The 19,066-nt window shown below is 36.4% G+C and overlaps 1 protein-coding gene across 1 annotated transcript; it reads left to right on the forward strand.

Annotated features, from left to right (window-relative positions):
* The first annotated feature begins 459 nt into the window (after positions 1 to 459).
* On the forward strand, positions 460 to 2,759 carry IZUMO3 (IZUMO family member 3). Its single transcript, XM_008053820.1, has 6 exons — positions 460 to 695; positions 835 to 909; positions 1,050 to 1,139; positions 1,822 to 1,902; positions 2,247 to 2,337; positions 2,606 to 2,759. Exons 1-6 carry the CDS (start codon positions 464 to 466, stop codon positions 2,742 to 2,744), a joined length of 708 nt encoding a protein of 235 aa, XP_008052011.1. The 5' UTR covers positions 460 to 463; the 3' UTR covers positions 2,745 to 2,759.
* The last annotated feature ends 16,307 nt before the right edge of the window (positions 2,760 to 19,066 follow it).

Below are 19,066 nucleotides of genomic sequence, written 5' to 3' on the forward strand. Positions count from 1 at the left end.
TTGTTTAAATGATCTCCAAGTTCCTATGAGACATCTTCTACTACCTATCACTGTGGATATACTACTCCAAAAGGTTGGAAAGTCTTAGGAATCAACTAAGGACACAAGCAAGAGAGAGAGAGAGTTAAAGAAACACTTTTCCTGAGACATCTCCCTGTGCAGAACTCTGCTTGTGTGAGCTCAGGACTTCTCTCTCTTTGTGTTCTACACTCAGAACTCAGGTATCTGCTCCCCAGATGGCAGTTTCCTTCCTCTAGAATGAAGGATAAGAACAATAAAACAACGAATGATCCTTAGCGAAATGAGATTGCCAGAAAGTAGGGTATAAATGGAGGGAAAGGTGGCGTCAGATTGTCCAGGACGAGACTCTCTCATTCCTGGGTTTTTGAAGGAAAAAGAACAAAGTGAACTAGTTGCCAGGACAACCTGCTGTTGAGGAAGTTGAGGAGGCTGGAACAAGGAAATGGGTGATCTGGGCCTCCTCTTGCTCCTGCCCCTGTCCCTGGCAGCCTTCCATGGGGTCAAAGGCTGTTTAGAGTGTGACCCCAAATTCATAGAGGACGTTCAGTCGTTGCTGGCAAATCTCCTACCCTCAGAAGTCCCTGGCCGAACTCAGCTGCTTGAACGACAGATTAAGGAGATGATCCTTTTAAGCTTCAAGGCCTCCCATAGTAACAAGATGCTTCGGGTATTGGGTGAGGGAAATTTGACTCCCTAAGAATTTTGAGGATTAATGTGAGACGGGAGGCAAAGAAGAGAACACCTGGATCCACATAAAACTTTCTCCACAGATATAATTATTCTCCTATATTTACCTCCCTTTTTTCTCTCTAGCTGTTCAAAAGGTTGTCAAGTTGAGAATATGGCTGAAGAATGAATTTTATAGACTGGGCAATGAAACATGGAAAGGTGAGGTATTGTTTCCATGTTAAAAGTTTGTATTGCCCAAGAAGTCCATAGATTGGGGAAAACAAGGCAAAACAGGTAGAATTAAATTCTGAAGGGACAAGCTATCCTCGTTTTGTGACATCCCTTTTGCTCCCTCTTAGGTGTTTTTATCTTACAAGGCAAACTTCTTGAGGTCCGCCAAAACCTGGAATCCAAACTGAAAGAATTATTAAAGAACTTCTCTGAAGTTGGTAATGAAAACTCTCTGTCTAACCACACTGAAATTATATGAAGGAAATAGAAAATAATAGGTGAAAGTAGAAATGTGGGCTCATAATAGAGTTATTTAGAAAGGATGAGAGGTAGCTAGAACTTAATGGGTAAACAAAGACTTCATGTGTATGATATGGTAAACTCTAAGTTGATTTTATGCTCATTCGAACTTTCTGATTCTTTTCTAGCTTGTTCTGAAGATTGCAGTGAGTACAGTGCATGTGATGCCTTGAGGTTTCAGCCCATATTTTCCCCATCTCTTTTGCTCTACATTGCTCTACATATTCCATCGGTTACACTGAGAACCCAGTTTCTGGAGCTGTGGTTACAAGGGCAAATGTCAATAACAAAAGCTAGCTTATGATAGTGCAGGCACATTACATAATTTTGGAAGTACTCAGAGGCCTCCGAAAGTGTAGTTTACAACCCATAAACCTAAGATACATCGAGGCATCATTTTTCCCACTTCTTCCCCAGAGATATGACTTAAATTACAGATTTTGACCCATCAATACACTTGATTTCTAGAAGAAGAAGGAATTCACAGCAATGCAACCTTTAGAGCCCTGGGAATGCTTGAAATCAAATAGACACTAGATGTCTGAGCTAAGAAACCCTCATGCCATGCCCCCATCCTGGCTATCTTTTCCTCTTTGTCAGTTGTGATTGAAGGTCCCATCCTTGATTGTTGGACCTGTCTTCGCATGACCACCAGGTGCTTCAAAGGAGAATACTGTGGAGGTAACAAAAATTGTAGTGTGGTAATTTGAGGGGCCAAGGATCAACAGATACTTGTTGAGCATCTTCTATGAAGGTCATGATAATGTTGCCAAATAGTTCTAAAATATTGGGGAAAATTTGCACCAGTATGAAAAAATTTGACTGATCATTGAAAAGGCTGGTCTAAAACTGGATAAATTAGATTAAGGTCAACAAGGGCAAAAGTTTTGTGGTGCCTAAGTGTCTGACAGTTATAATGGTTAGAATAACCAAAGAACAGTCAAGATGTAGTAAACAAGGAACTGAGGTTAAAAGAGGCTTCTATTCTGCATAAAGATTCCAAGGTATTTCTCTTCTCCTTTCAGATGAAGATGTGAGAAAGGCTGAGAATAGAGAGATTGTGTTATTTCTGACATTGTTGGCAACAGCTTCGATACTGGGAAGTGCTCTGTTACTGTGAGTTTTCCTTCCACCAAACAAACAATGGGCCAAGCATTTCTTTTGTAAATGTCCTCTTCCTCCCAATGGAAATAGAAGAAATAATTCATTTCAAAATCTAGAATGTTATACTGACCAGAATAAAATGGATGGAGGTGTGATGGGACAGTTGTTGGAGCATAAGGGAATGGAGAAGCATCCAGAAAAGGGAAAAAAAATGCATAATTGGTATAAAGAATGTGGTTACTGATATTAACATTGGAATTACTTTCTTTTTCTACCCTAGATTCCATTTTTGTGTCTCTCATCGGAGGAAAATGAAGGCAATACGAAGATCACTCAAGGACTATCTGAAGGAGAAACTTGAAGAATTAATGGTGGTGATAGATGAGAAAGAGGAGAAAGATTTTAGGCCCAGAGAATAAAAAAAATAGACATGGACAGGAGGTTCTTCATGATTCTCTTAAGGGTTGACTCAGAGTAGCAAGCTGGAAATGAAGCTCTTTTGTGGTCATAAAGTCATATCGTTTTAAAGCTGACATCGAACTTAGAGTTTCTGTACAGAAGATCCTTATTGATATTCTGAGACAATGAAAGCAATGATGAGAGGGCAAATGATTTACTGAGTTGTACAGAAAGTAATGCTGGTATGTTGCAATACACATAAAGAAGAGAGACTGAATGATAATAAAGAATGCATTTTTAGTAACTGTCACTAATGGCTGTAATTAAGAAAATATTTACATTTCTGAGGCTGCTGTTTTTGTTTTTGCTGTTTCTATATCATTAGGTCAGTGTGGGCAATTTTTATTTTCTTTTCATTTTAATTTTTTTATTTTAAAGATGTGGGGCACAATTCAGAATTAGGTATACAAATGTTCATTTTGCAGGTATCCTTGTTGATGAGGTATGCTCCCCCCTCCTCTGGCAGATTCCTACTACTGCCAATCCTTCCTCCCCCCACCCACAGTATCCCACTACTACTAATCCTTTTCTTATAGTTTTATGATAATTATTCAAGGTCAGCTTAGTAGTGAAAAAATGTGATACTCAGTTCTTTGTTTCTGTGAAAGATCACTCAGTATTATAGTCCATCTAGGTTGCAGTGAAGTTCATGATTTTGTCCTTCTTTATGACTGTATATTTCATCGTGTATATTTATCACATTTTTTTTATCCAGTCCTCTTTCAATGGGCACCACAGTTGATTCCGTGTTCTTGCTATTGTGACCAATGCTGCAATAAACAATAACAAATGTGCAGTTATCTTTTCATGGAGTGACATGAGTTCCCCAGGTATATTCCCAGTAGGAGGATTGCGGGGTCATATGGAAGGTCAATTTTTAGATCTTTTAGGAATCACCATACTGTTTTCCACAGAGGCTGTACTAGTTTACACTCCCACCAACAGTGTAGAAGTGTTCCCTTTTCATCACATCCTATCCAGCATCTGTTGTTTTTCGAGTTGTTGATGATGACCATCCTGACTGGAGTCAGGTGGTATCTCAGTGTAGTTTTAATTTGAATTTCCATGATGACTAGCGAAGCTGAATATTTTTTCCTGTATCTGTTGGTTGCTCATATGTCTTCTTTTGAGAAGTGTCTATTCATATCTTTTGCCTACTTTGTAATGGGTGTCTCCCTGCTCTCTTAATGGTTTCTTTGGCTTTGCAGAAGCTTGTCAGTTTGATGAGGTCCCACCTGTCTATCTTTTCTCTTATGGCATGGGCACTTGGAGTTTTGATCAGGAATTGGTTGCCAGTTCCAATTTCCATAAAAATGTCTTCTGCATTTTCTAATGTTCTTATAGTTTGATGTTTTATATTTAGATCTTTGATCCATTTGAGTTGTTTTTTTGTGTATGGTGATAGGTAGGGATCTTGTTTTCATCTTCTGTATGTGGTCAGCCAGTTTTCCTAGCACCATTTACTGAATAGTTTCTCCTCTCCCCAATGGTTGTTGGTGGAGGCTTTGTCAAGGATGAGTTTGTTGAGCAATTGAGGTTTTGCTTCCGGAATCTCTACCCTGTTCCATTGGTCTATTTGCCTGTTCTTGTACCAATACTAGGCTGCTTTGATTATTGTAGTTCTATAATATTGTTTAAAGTCTGGGGGTGTGATGCATTCTGTTTTTTTATGGATTGTTTGTTTTGCTGAGGATTGTTTTGGCAATTCAAGGTCATTTATATTTCCATATGAATTCTTGTATTGTCATTTCCAGGTCTGTTAGAAGAATGTTGCTGGTAATTTAATGGGTATTGCCTTAAATCTGTAGATTACCTTGGGTAGGATGGGCATCCTAACAATGTTGATTCTTCCAATCAATGAGCTTGGGATATTTTTTCATTTGTTTATGTCATATTTGATTTATTTGAGCAGTGTTGTAGTTTTCCTTGTAAAGGTCTTTCACCTCTCTGGTTAGGAAGATGTCAAGGTATTTGATTTTTTTTGTGGCCATTGTGAATGGGATTGTGCTTTTTAATTTGGGTTTCTGTTTATTTATTGCTGTTGTATAGAAATGCCAGAGGAATCTGTAAATCTGTCACATACAGCAGATCTCTGCATGCTTGCTAATTGTGGCTATAATAGCGAGACACTTAATGAAAAAGTACTGGGTAAAATTTGAATACTGATATTTCTCAGGTGATAAATTTAAAACTCATGTTTAAAACTGCTCATATTACAGTGTTAATTGGTGTCTACCATTTCCCAATGATTTAAGGTTCATTCCTCCCAAATATCTTACTAAGATTTGTTAACTTTCATTATAGATACTAATATAAATGGAATAACATACATGGTAGATTTTGGTTTTTTAAGTTATTTTGTTTTGGTGCAGGCTTTTATTTGGTTATTTTTAACATATATGTTTTATTGTATATATTTAAGATGTACAATATGATATCTATATATATGTATGTGCTATATATGTGTACTATACTGGATACTATAATCAGCCAATTAATATATTGTCTTCTTGTTCCCTTTCTCCTTCTCTGCCACTCTGCTCTCATCACTCTATTCTAAGGAACCTTGGTTAGCAATTTAGAATATGTCTTTCATGGCTTTTATTGAAGCCTAAATACTTACAGCAACATGATGTCTGAGGCATCATAATAGTTACAACATTCCTCTATTGATGAACAATCTCATTTCCTTTCTTTGACACTATGAATAATGCTGCAGTAAACATATGTATACATATATCTCTACTTACTGATTCTTTTATTTATAAAAGATTGTGTTATGAATTCGGATATCAGAAATAAAAGATATATGTACTTTGAAATGTAATGAATGTGACAGAAAGGTTGTAACAATTTGCATGTATGTCAGTAATGACCAATTGTTCATGTTTGCCACATCCCCATCAGCAGTAAGTTATACAGTTCTTTTACATTTTGCAATCTGATAAGTATGATGATTAATTTATGTTTATCTATTAGAGAGTCAGCATCTTTTCATAGGATTCAGCACCATTTGAATTGACTCTACAGTTAGTTGCCTATTCATATAGTCTGCTAATTTTAGTCTTAAGTGGATTTATTTTTTTTGACAATTTAAAATAAATTCTTCCATAACATAGACGTTAACTGTAGTATCTCCATTGTATTGTTTTCCCAAATCTATCACTTGTCAGTTGAATATTTAAAATATTGTTTTTGCTATCTATATATCTACTCACCTATCTATTTGCACTCCTGGATCATCTTATATAATAGAAAATAAAGATCCATTGATTTTTGCACATTCATCTTCTATCCATCCACGTAGCAAATTTTATTTTAAACTAAAATCTCTTGTGTTTTCCAGGTTTCAGTTATATCACTACTCAAAACAAATGTTTTATATTTTCTACTATTTATGCCAATTATTTTGCTTTTTTATTTTTAGTGCAATAGCAAAAACTTCTTAGTGTTGAAGAACAACATTAATTATTTTAGGAAGTATGAGATCTCAATTATTATATAAATTTATAAATTTTTAAACAGCAACTACCGAAAGTGTTAAAACATTAAATGATTCTTAAACTTTCATTATATTGGAATTATTTCATAGAAACCTGAAATTATATCTTAATACTTATTTTTTTTTTGTAGTCAATAAAAATCGAATCCTATGAAGAAAAACGCTGATTTGCAAGTGTCTTTAGGCTGCCTTGAGAATATCAAATCTTAAAATTTTGAAATTGGTTATATTTCAAAATAAATTAGATGAATCCTTATCTGTAATATAGTTTCTTTGTCTTCTTGGTCCCAGAATATACAAAAGATTTTCCAGAAAAAAATTACCTTGAAAAATAAGGGAGAAGTACTCTGAAAACTGCCATAATGAAGAAAATACATGTATTTTCCTCTCTCAACTTGCTCAACTCTGTGTTCATCATGTCTTTGTGGAATACAATTTTATGTAACAGAGGTAGGAAAAGAAGCAAATTGCACAAAGAAAATAATCATATTTTAATTTTTATAATTAAATACTGACGATAAAAGGAACCAAATTTTGTGTTTAAAAAGAAAAGGGATTTAAAAACTTGCTTTAAAAAAAAGGAAACTAAAAGTAGATGAAAGATGAGTAAGGGGGTTTGGATCAGAGTAATAGGTGCCAAAGTCCTTGTATACATATTGTATGCACACATACAATGCCTTCATACTTTGTTATCAAATAGTACAGTGTGAGTCTTAAGGGATAAAAATAGAACTTGTAGCATCCACATTTTCAAAGAGAAAATTAATCCAACATAAGCAAGTAAGAAAAAAAAATAAGCAAAGAAAAGTATAGGGTAATAGAAAAATATTAAAATAATAATAATAAAATGAAAGCATCAATCAGAAAATCAACTATTAAATTGGATATTTTAAAAATCTTATCATAAGCTACTTATAAGAGACCTACCTAAAAAGACATGACAAGCCATTGGTAAAAATTAAAAACACTTAGCAAAACCTAACCAAAATAAAGCAGGTAATATATTATTGATTATCAGTAAGAAGAGAATTTTAGTCAAAGATGATTAAGAATAAAGAATGATCTCATGATAAAATATTAAATTGTGCAAGCCTAACAATATAGTCTTGAAATTTTAAAAAATTTTAAAAAGATTTCACAATTATAATGGGAAAGTGTAACACATTTCTTTTAGAATCTGACAAAAAAAAGTGTTAATAAGGCTATAGATTGGTAGAACACAATGAACAAACTTAACTTGAGGTAGTAAATTCTGTACTTCACTAATTAATAGAATTTTCTTCTTTCTAATGTAAATATATATATACATAGATATATACATATATACACATATATGTATAAATTGGTGACATAATTGGCTTGGCAGATGCTAACTGGCTTTTCTCCTAAGACCCCTTCCTTCTGCATACATGATGACACTGCGTTTCCTAGTCATTCCTGCCATTAGATGAACTGTGAAACTGGATTCTGACAAATGGACTGTGGGAACAAGAGATATAATGGTTTCTAGGAGCATCTAAATTTAAGGTGGCAATCTTCCAGCCTCTTTCATACCCGTTTAATGGTGAGTTGTCAACATACAGGATTATCTTAGTATAATGAAGATGCCTCTTAGCAGAAGGCATGAGTGAAAAATAAGCATTTGTTTAATTACACTTCTGATATTTTAGAGCTATCATTAACTTATACATAAGCCTAAAAGAAAATAACAACAAATTCTGAAAAAACAATCACTCAGGTCATAGGTTATAAATTAAAAATTAAACACACAGGATACTTTTATACTTCATGAATTGGGAAACTAAAAATTCTGACTCTCAATAAGTCATGAATTAAAAATGAAACTATAAAGAAAATTTTAGATACTAAAAACTAAACAATAATAAAAAACATTACTTATCAAATCTTCTGAAATGTGGCTAATAGACGCATTTAAGAATATAACTTTTAATTATATGTAAAACACTATATACATACATGTGTATTGAACAGGGCATTTAAACTAAACAGTTGGAAAAATAAATTAAACTCATAGATTATAAAAAGAGGGAAAATTAGATTACATCAAAAATAAAATACAAAACAGAAAAGATAAAGATAACTAACACCAGATACTAATAAAAAAATTTCATCCATGATAGACAAATGTTTAAATAAAATATATTTTAAGTAGAGGTTAAAAAGAAGCAAAATTATAGTTATAGTGATATCTCAAGAGACTTAAACTATAGAACAAAATATGTTAAACTTGGATAAAAGAGATATTTTAAATAAAAGTATAAATATTGACATAGGAAGATAAAAACACCAAAAAATGTAAAAATTCTTTGAAGAAATTTAAAATGGTATAAGCACAACTATTGAAAACACATAGCATGTTTAAAGCAGAGCTTAGAGTGAAATACAACATATTGACTGATTTTACCTGGCTAATGGAACTATGATTTCCTCCCAGCTTTAGACTTTGGTGTTTGGTTGTACCCTCAACTAGAAAATAAAGGAGGATAAATATGCTTAATAGAAAAGGTCCAAGTTCAAAATTGGATGTTTTGAAAATATTAAGTATGTATTCTGTTGCAACATCAAAAAAAATATGCCTTCAGTGTTTGGATTTGTATATATGATCAAAGCTATTGAAACATATCCATAGTTAGTAGCAAAACTGAAAATATCAATGAGATCACCTGTGTAGATGGTAGAGAAGTGATGAAGATCAAAGACAGAATACTACAGATCTTCACATTATGGTAAAATTAAAATATAACTCTAAGTGGGTTGTGGGGAGAACCCAGCAATATAACATGCCATGAAGATACTTATTAATATATCCAAAATCCAACCTATTTATGCAAACACATAACTTGGAATGCCATTAGTTGAAATGCTGACTTTAGGTTCTATTCTCATCAGTTTTGAATCATGGTTTTCAAGTGCGAGATCCTTCTATCTGCACAATTTACTTCAACTGTTTTATAATATAAATTCAGAATCTGGACTTTATCATTTCTAAAATCATCCAAATGAAAAGAAGCTGGTTGGTTTTTTGTTTGTTGGTTTGTTTATGTTTTTGTCATACAACAAAATGAAGATGATCTAATTAAACTATGTGTTCATTCTCTAGGAAAGGTCTTGTGGTACTTCTGTTTTTCCAAATGTAAACAAGATAAAAAATTAATTTCTTACAATTCTATTTAAGCTTGAGATAACAGTTAGCATAACAAAGCAAGGATATATTAAAAACATCCTTCCAACAAGCAAACGCTCAGCCCAAAACTCATTTATAGCAAAAAAAAATAATACAAATCATTTTATCACTGGAACAATTATACTTTAAGAGCAACACACACTCCAGTGTGCTGATGTCAGCCCTGCATGGATCTCAGTTGTAACATTTCTCTATGGTCTACAAATCCTTAGAAGATATCTATCTGATGGTCTTGGACCTTAATGGTGGTGGTACAATTTCTGAGACTCCATTATTCTTGGGGACACTTTATTAAGAACTAATATTCTCTCTCTCTCTCTCTCTCTCTCTCTCTCTCTCTCTCTCTCTCTCTCTCTCTCTCTCTCTCTCGCGCGCGCGCGTGTGTGTGTGTGTGTGTGTGTGTGTGTGTGTGTGTGTGCGCTTAAGAGAAAGCAGACAAGTCGGGCTCGGTGGCTCAGCCTGTAATCCTGTGCCTTTGGGAGGCTGAGGTGAGTGGATTGCCTGAGCCTGAGGGTTCAAGACCCACCTGGGCAGCAAGACCTCATCTCTACAATAAATCAAAAAATCAAAAAATCAGCCGGGCTTGGTAGCGCATGCCTGTAATTCCGGCTACTTGAAAGGCTGAGGCGGAAGGATCGCTGGAGCCCAGCAGGTCGAGGTTGCGATGGCCAGGTGCGGCCACTGCACTCCAGTCTGGGTGACCAAGTGAGACTCCAACTCAAAAAAAAAAACAAAAAAAGAGAAAGCAGACAAAGGTGAGTTTTCACTCAGCTCTTGGTGAAAATCTAACACAAAATCTGACAATTAAGTTTGCAAAGTCATTCAAGAAAAAGTTCTGCGTATCTCATTGCTAACTATAGTCATTTATAAGCTCCTCTTGGGAAGCGATGTGCTGACTCCTTCACCTAGTCCACTCGTCAAAGCGGTTTTGTAACTCTTTTTCTGGAATGACCATCAGAACTGTCGTATTGTCTTTGATGTCCTGAATGTCATCAAAATGTCTTCCTTTCAATATTTTCTTTATCTTCAGGTAAAGAATAAGTCATTGGGGGCCAGATCAGGTAAGTTGGAAGAGTGTTCCCACATAGTTATTTGTGTACGTGCCAAAAATTCCCTCACAGACAGTGCTGTGTAAGCTGGTGCATTGTTGTGATGCAAGAGCTCCTTTGGGACCATTTCTGAGTCGTCAGAATTTATTCTAATCCAGGGTGCCTTTCAATTCTCAAGAAGAAAATATGTATTGAATGCAAATTATGAACAAGGTACTTTGCTAAGCATTTTCATAATTTTCTTCCCAAGGTTGTTTTAAACCATTTATATATAGATGAGAAAACTGAGGCTCAGCATGTTTAAGTAAGTTCCTCTAAGTCCCATAGGTCACAAGTGGTGGAGTTAGGATTCAAACCTCAAATATTTAGCTTTTCTACTAGCTAACAATGGCTCTATGGGTACCATAAATCACTCAGAAGGTAGAAATCTCAATATATTTTGGAGTCCTCCCTCTCCTTCGTCTACCCTAGCCAATCACTTTCCAATACGCATTGATTTTCACTCCTAAATATCTCTTAAAACTCCCTGGCTACTGCCGCAGTTGAGGTCCTTCTCTCCTCTCTCAGAGCTACTACTACAATGGCTTCCTAATCAGTGTCCCTGAGCCCAGCCTCTCCTGAAGCCAAATCCATCCTTCCTTTCGCACTCAGAAAGAGCAGCCCTAAAAGACAAATCGATATGAAATCCTTGAATAAAATATTCCATTGCTTCCTCCACTCCAAGAAGAGAAGTATAAACTCTTTCACACAATATTTTACCAGTATGCTTTGTATATAATCTCACTTTTGGCCAATCAACTTCGCAGGCCTTCCTCCACTTAGAAACATACTAGGCTTTTTGTTTCTTTCTCCTGAAGAATGCTTTCTATATTCTTTCCTATCTTGATTGCTTGGCAATCTTTCTCAGCCTTCAGAAGTATTGTCCTTCAAAACTCACATCTAAAGTCATCTCTTCTCATAAAGACTTCCCTTACACAGTTCGAATTATTCACCCACAATCTTTGGGATCCACTGCAATTCATATGCTTCTATAGAGTTCTTTTCACACTGACTGCTATTGTTTTGCATGTTTATTTTCTAGGAACAAACTCCTCCAGGATAAGGATATGACATGTTTATCTTCATATTTCCAGCACCTAGCAATGCATCATAGAACATTAATTCAGCTTAAATGTCACTTACTCAAGAAAGATTTCCCTGAATCCTCATATTACGCTAGCACTTCCAATTTCACTGTCTCATTGCCCTCTCCTTTTTTTCACTGTGTAGGAATTAAGACATATTATACAACTATAAATAATTGTCTAACTCCAAGAAACTGCTGTTTGTTCATAGATGTATCTATCCCCAGAGCTCATTACAATGGCTGGCACAAAAAAAGATGAATGTTAGCTCAATGAAAATGAAAGCATTGATAGATTCCATCATTTGGAATTTAGTGCACTTCAGATATTCTTTTTTTTTAAATTTTTATTTATTTATTTTTTAAAGATGTGGAATACAATTCAGGAGTAGATATACAAGTGGTCATTGTACTGGTAAAGTTTGGGTCTCCCTTCGGCCCCCACTTAACCTGGATTGAGATCAGTTACTCTTATTGATGCTATGTGTCCCCCTTCTGGCCCCTGGCAGTTTCTGTCTACTGCCAATCCCTTTCTTATAGTATTATGGTAAACGTTCAGGATCCACTTATGACAGAGAACATGTGGTACTTAATTCTTTGTTTCTGCGATAGATCACTGAGCACTACAGACTCTTAATCCATCCAACTTGCTGCAAAGTCCATTTTGTCCTTCATTATGGCTGTATAATATTCCATCATGTATGCATACACGATCATATGGTAGGTCAATTTCTAGTTCTTTTAGGAATCGCCACAGTTTTCTATTCAGTTTTTGAATATATGGGGTTCTTAGCCATGGAGTAGATTTGATGTAACGAAGTGCCCCAAGTTAATGTTCCATTAGATTTCTACCCTGGGAATCCTTCAATTTCTAGTTCTTTTAGGAATCGCCACAGTTTTCTATAGAGGTTGAACTAGTTTGCATTCCTCTCAACAGCGTAGAAGCATTCCCTTTTCTCCACATCCTCCCCAACATCTGTTAATTTTTGATTTATTAATGAAGGACATTCTTTTTTATTATTATTTATTTTAATTTGAATATATGGGGTACAATTCAGGATCAGGTATACAGATGGTCATCATACAGGTAAGGTTTGGATCTCCCTTTGGTCCCCACATTTCCTGGTTTGAGACCAGATACCCTTATGGATGTTGTATCCCCACCCTCACCCAGGCAGAATCTTGCCACTGCCAATCCCTTTCTTGTAGTATGACGGTAAGTCTTCTAGGTAGGCTTATGAGTGAGAACATGTGGTACTCAGTTATTCGTTTCTATGATAGATCACTGGTATGATCGACTCCAAATCCATTCAAGTTGCTGTGAAGTCCATATATTCGTTGTTCTTTATGGCTACATAATATTCCATTGTGTATATATACTATTTTTTTAATCCGATCCAGTTTTGATGGGCAGCACGGTTGGTTCCATACTTTTGCTATAAACATGCATGTGCAGGTATTTTTTTTTTTATAGAATGATTTGAGTTCCTCTGGGTATATTCCCAGTAAAGGGATGACTGAGTCATATGGAAGGTCAATGTCTACTTCTTTTAGAAATCGCCACACTGTTTTCCAAAGCGGTTGCACTAGTTTGCATTCCCACAAGCAGTGTAGAAGTATTCATTTCCTCCGCATCCTCACCAGCATCTGTTATTGTCATATTAATGATGGATGGACATTTTTACTGGAGTTAGGTGGTATCTCAATGTAGTTTTGATTTAAATTTCTCTGATGGTTAGTGAGGCTAAGCATTTTTTCATGTGTCTGTTGGCTGCTCATATGTCTTTTTTTTGAGAAGTGTCTACTCATATATTTTGCTCACTTTTTAATGGGGCAGTTTATATTTTTCCTTGTGGTATGTTTGAGTTCCTTGTAGATTCTGGATGTTAGGCCTTTGTCTGACATTCAGTTGGCAAATATTTTTTTCCCATTCTATGGTCTTATCTCCCCACTCTTTTGATGGTTTCTTTGGCTTTGCAGAAGCTTTTCAGTTTGATGAGGTCTCTCTTACGTATCTTATCTCATAGGGCATGGACTTTTGGGGTTTTGATCAGGAACTGATTGCCTATTCTGATTTCGGTAAGAGCGTCTCCTGCATTTTCTAAGATTCTTAAAGTTTGAGGTTTTACGTTTAAGTCTTTGGTCCATTTGGGGTTGATTTTTCTTAATACCACCAACATATACTTTGTCTGCCATTTTGTCCACTGTAGCCTGTCCTGACTTTTAAAATCTTTAGCAGCTTGGTGGTCAGTATTGTATGGAAATGCAGTACCAAGCTCCCAAATGAAGCATGAAGGTTCCTAGTGTTTAACTTAGTTCACGGGCGATTCTGGGAAGTTTCTAGTACCTCCACGTGTCCCTCAGGAGGGCTTGGTTGATGCTGTCCCTCCATCCTGCCTTACTTAATCAAAAATCCAAAGACACCCAAAAGTTTCCAAAATTATAAGGGTTTTTGAGTTTGATCTAAATCTGGAAATTATCTAAGATAACAAGAGCCTGCAGAATATTTCTCCAAGTTTTCCTGATTATAGGAAAGGGGTGAGAGTTGAGGAAGAAGCCCTAAAGTAGAGACATTGGTATTTAGGGACCAAATGTTCTTAGGAGCAATAAACACAGGGATTATGGAGCGTCACATAGAACCTTGTTTTTCCTAACTTCAAGATGCATGTTTTATTTTTCAACTGACTTCAAAATATTTTCAATAGACTGAGCAAAAGAACAGCAGTTAGGGTGAAAGCCATAGAGAATGAAAGTGAATATCTGAAGAAGTGACAAAGGACACTTTGGATTCCACTTCATCTCAAGGACTCTGCTTAACATCATGTCCTCCTCAGTTTGCATTCCCAAATCTAGTATTGTTAAATTTTCAGGGTAATTTTGCACTTGGATGAGCATCTTCCACTTAAAGAGGAAACAAAAACTCTCTCCAATCAAAGGGCACCATTGGCAGGGAGGCATATTTGTCTCGCATCTGCTTTGGACTGTTACGGGGCTTTCTGCGAGGAATTCCTCTTGAAACACTTGAAGGCTTAACCTAATGAGGCTTCATCAATCTGCTGATGAGACGGCCCTTCATGATTTCGACTGAAAGTACTAATGAGCACAGGCTCTTCAGGATTCAGAATTCATGTTTCCTGTTTCATCTACACTCTATCCTACTAATACCATCAAAAAATGTTCAACAAGTTATTCCAGTGAATAAAACAATTTCTGGTTTTATGTTTGATGCTTTAGAAATCTATGTGAATGATGCTTTCAAGCCAACAAGACACCATTTATTAAGTTGTTGTTCTATAACTGATAATCTCAGTCTGGGTTTTGAAAACAGTCCAAAGAGAGCTCAAAGAAAAGGGTAAAAAGTATGGAATCCAGAGCTTGTGATGCAATTCTTCTTGAGACATGTGTAACCATGGCTAAAAACCAACTATGTTTTCTTGAAGAAAATACAAGGAAAAATTACAGTCATTATCTCTGGGTGGTATAGGTTACAAGTGAGTATTGTTTTCTTCTTTTTGCTTGTTAGTATTCTGATTTTTCTACAGTGATTTTGCATTTTACTTGTGTAGGGAGAAAGGCTATTTTAATTCCACATGAAGACTATAAGGCTTCCATGGCAAGCGCAGTGTAATATAATGTATTCCAAACTGTCCAATGGATTAATTTAATCTAGTTCTTAGCCATGGAGTAGATTTGATGTAACGAAGTGCCCCAAGTTAATGTTCCATTAGATTTCTACCCTGGGAAATGAAATGTGTTTTAACATTCTTTTTTTCTGTTCTATAATTCTAGTGAGTATCTTTTGTTTTAAAGGTTATTTTGGTAAGATCCTTTCTATGCCTCTATGTAAGGTATGCAATACCATGTCGGAGGCTGAAAGGAGGTTGAAATGCTTTTTAAAACCTTTACATTATTTTAAAATAATACTTTTTTTTTTTTTTGAGTTGGAGTCTCACTCCGTCGCCCAGACTGGAGTGCAGTGGCCGCTCCCAGCCACCGCAGCCTCGACCTGCTGGGCTCCGGGGATCCTTCCGCCTCAGCCTTCCAAGTAGCTGGAATTACAGGCACGCGCTACCACGCCCGGCTGATTTTTTTTTATTTGTTGTAGAGATGAGGTTTCGCCAGTTGCCCAGGCGGATCTCGAACCCTCAGGCTCAGGCAATTCACTCACCTCAGCCTCCCAAAGGCGCGGAATTACAGGCTGAGCCACCGAGCCCAGCCTAAAATAATAATTTTTAAAAACTAAAACTGGTATAATTAAATGTGTTGTTATTAAAGCAACCGCATATTTATCTGTCATTGATCATAAGACCTCAAACAGTGAAAAGTCATGTTCACCATCTGACGCCTACGTCCGTTTGGGCATCACATTCTGCTGATCATTAGCCGGGCTCGGTGGCTCAGCCTGTAATCCCGCGCCTTTGAGAGGCTGAGGTGGGTGGATTGCCTAAGCCCGCCGGTTCGAGACCCGCCTGGGCAGCGAGACCTCATCTCTACAATAAATCAAAAAATCAGCCGGGCGTGGGAGCGCATGCCTGTAATTCCGGCTACTCCGAAGGCTGAGGCGGAAGGATCGCTGGAGCCCAGCAGGTCGAGGCTGCGGTGGCCGGGAGCGGCCACTGCACTCCAGTCTGGGCGACAGAGTGAGACTCCAACTCAAAAAAAAAAAAAAAAAAAAATTCTACTGATCAGCCAAGACAGCAAGGTAAGCTAAAGACCGGCCTCTCTTTTGGTCCATTGGCTGCCCACCTTAACTCTTGTGTCACTAGTTCCTCATTCTTATCACCATATGCCATTAACGATCTCTGTACCATGAATGTATTTCCATGTAATGTCTCCTGTGGTTTAAACAGCGCCATTCAATGGAAATACGATGCAAGCCACATATTTTATTTATTTATTTATTTATTTATTTATTTATTTATTTATTTATGCATAAGAGACTGTGTTTTGTTCTATCGTCCAGGCTGGAAGGCAGTAGCACAATAATAGTTCACTGTCACCTCTAACTCATAGGTTCAAGCTGTCTTCTCGCCTCAACCTCTCGAATAGCTAGGACTACAGGTGCATGTCACCACATCCACCTATGTTTTTAAATTTTTTTATTTTATTTTCAAGTAGTAGGGTACATTTAAGGATTTGCTACATAGGTAAATTGTGGGAAGGTGAGATTTGGGCTTCTAGCATGCCCTCTCTCTCCCTAGTAGTAGAAATGGTACCAGTGGATGGTTGTGTACCTCTTATCCTTACCTCCTCCTTCCTTTCTTTAGCAGGGCCCAGCATGTATTGTTTTGTTTTGTTTGTTTATTTTAGTTTCTTTAGAGACAGGGTCTCTCTACATTTGCCTGACTGATCTTAAACTCCTGGGCTCAAACAATCCTCCTACCTGTTGTTTCTAAGCAATGGGATTACAGGTGTTAGTCACTGTGCTTGACCACACATATAATTGTAAATTTTCTAGTAGTTACATAAAGAAACTAAAAGAAACCAGTAAAATTCATTTTAATAATGCATTTTAACCCAAATATTCAAACATCCAATTTCAATGTGTAACCTATGTAAAATTATCAGGGAGCAATTTTTACTTAAGTATTAAGTTTTCAAAATCTGCTTTGTATTTTATATTTTCAGCACCTCTCAATTTGAAATTTTTAGTTGGAGGTACTTGATTTGTATTTAGATACCATATAATGTACGGCTAAAAAGTGAACCCAAAGTTGTTTCAAATATACTTAACATTTTCCAGTCAAGGGTTCTAGTGGTGTTTTTTAAATTAAATTTTACCTTAATTAAAGTTAAATACAATTTATAATGTCATTTATCTGTCACATTAGCTACATTTCAAGTATTCTATAGTCACATAGATTTATAATCACATGTGGCTAGTGGCTACTGTATTGGACTGCAGAACTTTCAAATTCATGAACTGTTTCCGCTTTAGAATTTTTAGTGTGAGATATTTATTTTGCCAAGTCCTAAGAGAGTGACTTCAGGTCTGGCCCACACGCCCAATCCCAGCAATGACTCATATAGACTTACAAACACCTTTTACAGGAACATGTTTGTGAATAACCACCTCTACACACACACACACACACACACACACACACACACACACACACACACGAAAAACACTTCTGAATACATCCCTTTCTGACCATGACTACTGGTATATGATGACTCTATGCCTCAGGGAACAACTATTGCCTTCTCAATTACAGGGAAGTAATTCCTTGAAGAGGCACAATATTCTAAAAATATAAATGAAGAATTAATCTTAGAAAATGCAAATAGTGAGCATAAATGGCTCACTTTGAGATATATATACATTCAGTTAATAAAGATTTATTAATTATGTTTTTAACCTAAATGCAATCTATGAGGGGGAACCCCCAAAACCCAGGATTATACTTTGGAGGGTAGGCCCCTTGTAGTACAGGTTTCCCCTGCTGGGTAAGTGTTCAAGCAACACATTGGCATCAGTGTACCGGCTAGCATTGTTGTTAAAAGACTGTGTTCGGCTTCAGTGAATTATTATTATTTTTTAGATTCTTTCAATGCATTTGCCCATTTTATGATGGTCATTTACACAAACAACTGCCCATACCACTTTGTGTTCAGCAGTGTTTTACTAAAAACAGCATGACCCTCATGCCCTAACCTCCTTATTCACCTGACCTCACCCTGATAGACATTTTTTTTTGGTTCCCTAGATGAAAAAAGTCCTCAAAGGGAAACATTCTGCCCACGTGGAAGAGGTGAAATAAAAAATAGCAGAAGCACTAAAAGACATCAAAACTGATGAGTTCAAATTCTGTTTTGCGCACTGAAAAAAAATGTCTCAGTAGGTGTATTGCATCAAATGAAGAGTACTTTGGAGGTGATTGAAGTTTAAACATGTAAGAATAAATACACAATTTTTTATAAATAAATCCTAGGTTTTTGGGAGGCCCCCATCATATTATAGCATCCAAAGTGATATATCCTGACAGTCACTCATTGTATTGTTCTTGCTTGTGATTGCATTTGGGACTTCTCCTTCTTTAATTGATCCCCTTGTTGGCAAATCTACACCTTAGAAAAGAAAAGGAACCAGGCACAGTGGCTCAAGTATATAATTCCAGCACTTTGGGAAGCTGAGGCAAGAGGATTGCTTGAGTCCAGGGGTTCAAGACCAGCCTGGGCAACTTGGTGAGACCTCGTCTCTACAATAAATCAAAAAAATTAGCTGGGCATGATGGTGTACACCTGTAGTTCCAGCTACTTGGAAGCCTGAGGTGGAAGGATCGCCTGAGTCCAGCAGGTCAAGGCTGTGGTGACTGTGAGCATGCCACTGCACTCCCGCATGGGTGACAGAGAGAGACTTCAACTCAAAAAAAAAAAGAAAAGAAAAGGAAAGAAAACGA

Source organism: Carlito syrichta, unplaced genomic scaffold (assembly GCF_000164805.1).
Source record: "Carlito syrichta isolate Samal-C Ts95f unplaced genomic scaffold, Tarsius_syrichta-2.0.1 Scaffold288691, whole genome shotgun sequence".
NCBI lineage: Eukaryota > Metazoa > Chordata > Mammalia > Primates > Tarsiidae > Carlito > Carlito syrichta.